Raw genomic sequence first — 7,858 nt, 5'->3', positions numbered from 1 at the left:
TTCATACGTAGGGGCAATTTAGTGTCTCCAATTCGCCTAACCTGCATGCCTTTGGACTGTGGGAGGAAACCCAGAGCTCCCGGAGGAAACTCACGCAGACACGGAGAGAACATGCAAACTCCACACAGAAAGGACCCTGGCCGCCACCGTGCCGCCCCGGTTTGATTCAATTCAACTCACAATACTATTGTTCCTTAATGACAACCCTAAAATTACGTTTTTAAAAAGGAATCAGTTATATCACACATGAAAGCATATTTTCTCTCTACAGTTGGAATAGTCACAGATGGAAAATCAAGAACTGAGCACATTAGACCATTTTAAAGCCACACATTCCAGGAGATGGGAAATCACCTAAGAGAAGGATTCCACGGTGTCAGCAAAGAGTAACTCTATAGGTTAAAGGTGTGCCATGTGTGGATGTTCTTTTGTTAATTTATAGCGAGATATGTTCCCTTTGAACCTCTGTTCAAATATTGTCCATTTTACTTTTCACAAGCTTTCAACAACTCCCATTTAAATAAGCAATAAAAATATAACTTCTATGAAAAAAAAAAAAAAAAAAAGTTTAACCAGATCTTAGCCAAATAAGTCATACCGTGTGTTTTTTTGGTTTTTGCATTGTTTTGTTTCGTTTCATTCATTTTTTCGTTTTGTAATGCTTTAGTTTCCCACTACAGCTTTTTTTTTTGGAGATGTCTTTTCAGGACATGAACAGATATTATGATGTGTCCCTGACCTCTGAGCTATCTCAGCACATGTCATCAACATGGCCTGAGATAGGGCAGCTGTAGTCTAGAAGTTAGTGAACTGGGCTTATGACCAGTGGGTTACTGGTTTGATTCCCAGCACTGACATCCATGGCTGTGCCCCCTTGGGTAAGGCACTTAACCCCAGTGCCCCCTGGGTGCAAGGAATGCTGCCCACTGCTCCTGCATCTGGGGTGTGTGTATTCACTACTGGTGTGCTGGTTTCTTTTAAATGCACAGGACAGATTCACTGTGTGCAATCATGGAGATTAACATTTACATTCACATACTGCACAAAGATAAAGACCCCACATTAATGCAGTGTTACGTCAGGTGATGCTGACATAGTACAGAGCAACCTCATTGGACAATAGAGCAACAGCTGCGTCTGCTGTAAAAAAAAAAACAAAAAAAAAACACTATGGATCTGAGTGAAGTCTTTCATGCATCTACAGGACACCAGCTGCACCGCGTTCACCCAGAGCGACCACGCAAGCAGGACCGGCGCGTCCACGTGTACCCTGGCACGAGGGCGTCTTCACAGGCGTGTGTGCGTGTGGAACGTCAGCAGAACATACACTGTGTTAACGAAAAGCATCGTTGCCGGCAGGTGTCCCGGTCTAAGCAAAGTGTCCGTGCATTAGCACCGCACCGCGTCTGCCCCGAGGCGGAGGTGATCCTTACCTCTGACACTGTAGAGGTACAAGCTACTGCTGCGCTTGCTGAGTAACCTGGCCAGCCCCTGCCAGCAGGACGTCCAGCAGATTTTAGACACTGGGAGATGATGGTTACCATTAAAAGGTGAAACAGAGGAATGAGCCACTGCTGGTGTAGACGGTAAAGACCATTCTGTTGTGCCATGTCCTCACTGGAACTGATTGACTCCGTCACTGGACCTCTTCCCACGCTAAACTGGAACTCTGGCTTTGCCTCAGGCTCCGGGTCCGGAACACCATGTGTTTCTGTGAAATACAAATTCAACGTTTCACTCAGCTCCTGGGAGCCCTCAGCTCCTTGTTTACAGCTTAATAAGCTGTCAAGATAAATCAACAGAAAGCCACACGGAACACGCCGTAACACACATGTATTTAACATGAAGATCACGCTAGACATGCGATGTATTTAATCTGAGTGACGGTGTTGTGGTACAACAGCGTTCACTGTTGAAATATTTGACCAAAAGAAAGTTGGACTGGTTGAGACCACGCCAAAGGCACAAATACTTTCACGTCCGAATTCCGTCAGCCTTTGCAACAAAACATCTGCTGATAAACACGATATATTTTATTTTCTACCTTTTTGTATATATCACATGATATTCTCAATACCACTTCACATACCGAGGTCAATTAAAACCTTTGGAGTGTATGGAGCAAAGCAAAGGTTTGTCAAGAGGAAAAGGAGAGAAATTCGATGCTGGTGCGAGGCCTTCGCGAGCGGTCTGTTCTGGAATTCCTTGGCGTGCTTTTGGTATTGTGGTATTATGTACAGCCAGGCTGTGGGCTTTGCTACTGAAACCAAATGAGGGCACAATACGAAGGCCGGACACGCAAAACATGTGACTCTCTACAGCTGGGGAACAGATCAAAAGAAAAACACAACCAAAACAACACCCTAAGGATGTTTGTCAGCGTACAGTTTGTTTGTTTTTTTTGGGGGGGGGGGTTCTTTTTGAGAGATTATGGACTTTTATTGGCATTTTTAATGGTTTATTGTTGTAAAAACTAAATCAGAAAGTCCAGAAAAAAAAAGAAGATTTTGAATTGCAGTCCACCCAAACAATAAAACATTGTTTTTCCCAGCCACTGATTACTTTCATGGTTACTGACCGCTTTATACGTTGCGAAAATGTTTTTCATTAGTTATGGTAGTTGATAGTGCCAAGGGGAACATGATCTGGTCTAGAGAGTAGAGAGAATAATGAGGAAAGTTTCAGTAATCCAGTCGAACAACTTTTTAAGTAACAGGGCAATGTCAGATCTATGCTTTCTTTATAGACATCATGATATCTGAGGAATGAACATTTTTAAACCATAAGAAAGACTAGATATATTAAGAGAGGTGCTCTTTTCAGTCTGATGATGAATTTGATCCCAGTCAGTATTCAGATTCTGTGCGAGAAGGATACCCTGAGATGATGGTATGTTAAAAATCATCCATAATGTTGAACATAGCTTTTTACTTCTATCCTAAATGAGACTGAACTGCAGTCCTCATCCAATCAGAAGCTCTCATTCAGTCACCTGAGTCTTGTCGTTCTTCAGCTCTTTCAGGATTTTAGTTGATCAGCTTTAAAAAAAAAAAAAAGACTGAATATTTTTATTTACTTTGCAGAAAGATGTTTTCATTTAAAGTTTCCTATTAAGACTGCCTTTCGGGCATTAAAAATATCAGGACTGAAAAATTAACTCAGCTGAAAGGCTGAGTTGTCTTTAGAGTTTGAAAGGTTAAAGATCACAGTTTCATCCATGTTCTGTGAGAAAGGAAAAACTGTAATCAGATCTGCTTATTGTTGTTGTTGTTGTTTATAAGACTATCATGTACCAAATGCTATCATGTACTGAGAACTCAAGAGTTTAGAGTAATCTAAAAAAAAAAAAAATGTTAACACGGATCAGATCAGTTGTGTGTGAAGTTTAAAAAACTGAACAGACACATGGGCTTGCTCTGATATACTCTGAAATGTGCAGTTGTGTATTGTCATTCACCTCTAATCCAAGGCAAACATTTCAAATCAGTAAGCGTGACGAAAAAGGCGGGAACACGGACATAAGCAAAACAGAGAAACATGAATATGGTCTCCATTATTACAGCAAAAAAAAAAAAAAAACCATCAAAAATTGAAGGATAAAAGGTCACAGTTGCTAGAGTTGCTCAATCACCAGTCAACTCTTGTTCAAGTTTAAGCGTCAAAAGTAAATGTCAGTTCCACACCTAAGTATCAAATATATAACAACATTTCCGTCATTATGATTAGATCAACTGTGTGGTTAAATATTCTACCCCTTAATGACACTTTTGTATTAATATCTTAAATGTACTGTTTTTGAGAGTAGTGACAGCTGGGAAAATGCTCTACAGAAGAAAAACTTGACAACAACGACAACAAAAAAGTCAACTTGTTTGTAGCTCCCGTGACCAAAATGTATATTACTGAACCGATTTTTGCAGTTTTCTGCTTCATCATTTTCAGAAACACTACCCTCATTTCTATAGGCTAACTAGTGAGATGTAAGTTTATAGTGAATACGGAGAATATGCAGGCTTCCTCTTAACTGCAGTTGGTCTGATTAACTGGATATAAATGGAGAAACTCAGACGTCGTTGTTTCTGGAAGTTTGATCTGTAAAAAGGAGTACAAGGAAAGAGGCAGAGACGTATAATGACTCAATGGAGGTCAGCTGCCCAGAGGAAGTGCTTGAAGGAGACCTGAAAAAAAAATCCATGAGAGTCATTCGCTTTAAGATTTTCATTGTGTAAAAATCCATGAGTGTCAAAGGCTTTAAGACTTTCATTGCCTAAAACAGCAATTACAAATTTCTACCAAAATAGATATCATCATGAACCCAGGGCGTTACCTTGCGAGGAAGGAGCAGTGATGTTTCCGGTAAATTCCCTTGGACACCAAAGAAACCAAAACCTGAGATTCATTGTTTACTGTGTCCACTGCCGTGACCTCAAAAAGCTCGGATGGAGAAATGATAGCTTCGATGTCCCGGAAGCAAGAGTACTGACTAACATCGTATGCACGGCAAGTTTGGACTTTGTATATAGTGTAACAAAATTTGTTCATGAACGGGCTGACCCAGTGAAAGTGTTCCAAACGCACCTGTGTTCCGACCTTGGTCGCACCGAAATTGGTGTAAGATCCACTTATGCTATCGGCGCATTCATCTGTTGTGTTGAGCATTCGTAATACGTCAGTGAGCAGAAAGTGCAGTGACTTGAAGGGGAATTTACTTTTGTATATGTCCACAGAAGCACCTTGCATCCGAACAGCTTTGTTGAATCTGTCATAGAAATTGAAGTCACTTGTAAAGACTGCCAGGGCAACGCTGTAATTCTCGGGTACGCCTGGAATAAGTGTCCTGCAAGTTTTGGCGTTTTTCCAGGCTTCATAGTATTCGTTGTCGCTTCGTAGCTCTTGGTCCAGCAGTCCACCAGGCTCTGTCACCCTCTTTAACATCTCTTCTCTGCACTGGGTGTATTGGTCATCCACCGAGTCCAGTTCCAAATTCATGGCACTGCTAGCAGCGCTAAACTGCAGAGAAATTCGCAGAGTTACAAACAAACAAACAAACAAACAAATAAATAAATAACGCTTTGAGGGCGTTCATGTCTCGATCCAGTCATAACAACAGATGTTTACCATGACGATTAATACCTAATAACTCACTCCTTTGTGGTTCATGATCAGAAGCAGAATTGTAGAAATGAACTTTGCCAAAGCCTTCATATTTCCAGCCCAGAAAAAAAAACACCTGCGTAGGAAGGTGCTGAATAACCAATAAAATATCTTTATAAATACGATTTCCTCTCCGGCTGCTGCAAAACTGAGAAATATGTCAAAATCAACAACAACGCCACTTTGTTCCCGTTCTTTCTCGAACGAGCCGGGATTTGTGCACCTGCTCCTGTAACTTTCAGAAGCAGGAAAAGGACTGTGAGAAAAAAGGGACAGAAGCCCTGATATTTTATCTTCCAAAATCACGACGCATCAGGTTACGAGGTATAAACACTTCAAATGATAGTCCTCTGACCTGGATTTCAAGACAAAAATGATACACATACGCAGTTCAACTGTTATGGCATTTCACTAATTCAGTGAAAGGTTCAGTGATAATTAGCGTGAATTATTCAGTTTCTTTTAAAAATGAGTAGCCCATATCTGTGCTTTTGGCGGAGGTCAGTCTGAGGTCATGCTGTCAGTTTATCTAAGACTACATTTTAATAAACCATTTATAAACAGCAGAAATTACTAGCCTCAAGACAAGCGTAACAATCAGGAAAATATACGTCACAGAGACACAGTTTACATCTGAATTACGTGTTGCCTTCAGATTTCGCACAAAAGCCATCAAAAGATAAAACTACTGAACACTGCCGAGATCAGCTCAGAAAACCACAGTGAAGAATATCCTCACACATTTCAAAGTCTGTAGAAAAATTGCACTTTGTGACAGTCATACTGTAATCTACATATATTATGCAAGTTTGCACCTGCAATTGTTACAGTTAAAATGATGTACAATATCAAACTCTCTCTCTCTCACACACACACACACACATACACAGGTGCACACATACACATAAGCACAAGTAATGTTCTCTTTCACATTGCGTTATTCTCCTCTCATTCATAATGTTCTCTAGTTTTCACCACCGTAGGCATCTGGCATCCATAATTCCAAAACATGGACCTTTTTAATAATTTATAACTAACTGTGCTTTGACAAGTTTGTCTGGTTTTGCACAAAATGTTTAACAGCTTTGCAATTTATGCCTAAAGAGTTGAGGTCCAAGTCTCTTTTTTGTCAGCTAATGCAGTGGTTTTGAAATGTTTGTTCACAGAAGCAGTTTCACTGAGAAAACAATTTCAAATAACCTTTTTTTTTTACTCTGTAGCCCTCAAACTTGAATAACATTGTGGGGGGAAAAAACATATTTCTTCATTTCTTACTCCTCTGAAATCAAACGTGGTTTGCCTCAGCCAGTTGTCGTTCTCCCAATTTTACAAAAATACGTGTTTGTCTCCCACGATCTATTTTTACCAAATATGGACAAAATTATCACAGTTGTAAATGGCCTGCTTTCCTCTTTGAAATCGTGGAGGCAACAGTGAAGTAGCTCAGATTTGGCTACACTCTCTGTCCTCCCTCGCTATCATGTCTTATGCAAGAACGTGGCCGAGCACAGCTGCAGTATTCTCATCGCAGGTAATTTCTCTCCTTGTCATTCCTCCTCCTCTTCCTCTCCCTCTCTCTCTTCCTTACTTAATTTATCTGACTCATACTTACTCTCTCTTTCTCTCTCTCTCTCTCTCTCTCTCTCTCTCTATCTATCTCTCTCTTTCTCTCTCTCAGATGTTGGCATACATTCTAAAGCATAAGATCTCGCATGTGGTCCTTTGTAATCATTCTAAAGTTCGGGTTACTCTTTAAACAATGCAACTTGTGCTGCTCTGAGCTTTTTCTACATTAAAAACAATGATAACCATGGTTCGAATTACGGGGGTGGATGGTGGGGAGGGGAGGTCTGAGCCCCCAAATTAAGACCCCCCCCCAAAAAAAGAGGTAAAAACAACCTTTCGGGGGGTTCAAAACATTTATATATCCTATGCTATTCCCTGGAGAAAAAGTTGGACCCCCGCCCCCACATTTTCTATTATCAATCTAATGATAATCATGCGTTATGAAGAGAAGAAATTTGCGTGTTGGATGCTGTATTTTATGTGAGGTGAACAGGTGAAGAGTGCTTATGGATTTGATGAAAGTCTTTCTTCCGTTAGCTAATATTATGCTCTAGAGTTCTTGTTTTTTGTACTAGTTTCAGTGTGAATGTGATTGTGAAAAAACGTAATAGTTTCAATTTGAACAATTGTAGCCGTTACCGTGTCAACTTTGTGAAATCAACTTTGTTCTAAAACGTTTTCAAAACAACTTTGTTCATTAATTTTGAACGAACGGCGTTTTGGAGTTGGGAAGGTATCGCTTTTTTAGCGTGGCTCCTGTAATCTCACATTTGTTAAACACTGCCCATTTGTACTTATTGCCACTAGATGGAGCTAGCTGTCTTTAAACGTCGCTATATCAACATTTCTCATCCCAAAATACTGCAATGGATAGGCGACCTGTCCGGAGTGTTTCCCCGCCTTTCGCCCAATGAGCGCTGGGATAGGCTCCAGCGTCCCCCTTGACCATAATTAGGTTAAACGGCTTGAAAATGGATGGATGAATGAATGAGTGAATGAATGAAAAATAATGTGATGACTGAAGATGAATGAAAATAAAGGATTAGTTGTCGTCGTTGGTTTTGCAAGCCTCGTTGCAGGATAATAAATAAATAAATAAATAAATAAATAAACAAATAAATTTTTAAAAATTCAATAG

The 7,858-nt window shown here is 40.2% G+C and overlaps 1 protein-coding gene across 1 annotated transcript; it reads right to left on the bottom strand.

Moving 5' to 3' along the window:
* Window positions 1-1,389: 1,389 nt before the first annotated feature.
* On the bottom strand, window positions 1,390-4,989 carry LOC115823825 (ecto-ADP-ribosyltransferase 5-like). The gene is made up of 3 exons (XM_030787848.1): window positions 4,328-4,989; window positions 1,619-1,782; window positions 1,390-1,523 (listed from the first exon to the last, which is right to left on the bottom strand). The coding sequence occupies exons 1-3, from the start codon at window positions 4,987-4,989 to the stop codon at window positions 1,390-1,392; spliced, it is 960 nt and encodes a 319-aa protein (XP_030643708.1).
* Between the last annotated feature and the right edge of the window lie 2,869 nt (window positions 4,990-7,858).

The sequence above is a fragment of the Chanos chanos genome, chromosome 11 (assembly GCF_902362185.1).
Source record: "Chanos chanos chromosome 11, fChaCha1.1, whole genome shotgun sequence".
In the NCBI taxonomy this organism is placed as follows: domain Eukaryota; kingdom Metazoa; phylum Chordata; class Actinopteri; order Gonorynchiformes; family Chanidae; genus Chanos; species Chanos chanos.
This window is presented reverse-complemented; position numbering and strand designations above follow the sequence as displayed.

Excerpts from the sequence above, each read along its gene's own strand:
- LOC115823825 (XM_030787848.1), bottom strand. The coding sequence starts at position 4,989 with ATGAATTTGGAACTGGACTCGGTGGATGACCAATACACCCAGTGCAGA. Across the intron at positions 1,783-4,327 it reads CACTGCTCCTTCCTCGCAAG|CTTATTAAGCTGTAAACAAG; the intron begins GTAACGCCCTGG and ends TTATCTTGACAG. Across the intron at positions 1,524-1,618 it reads GACGGAGTCAATCAGTTCCA|TGTCTAAAATCTGCTGGACG; the intron begins GTGAGGACATGG and ends ATCATCTCCCAG.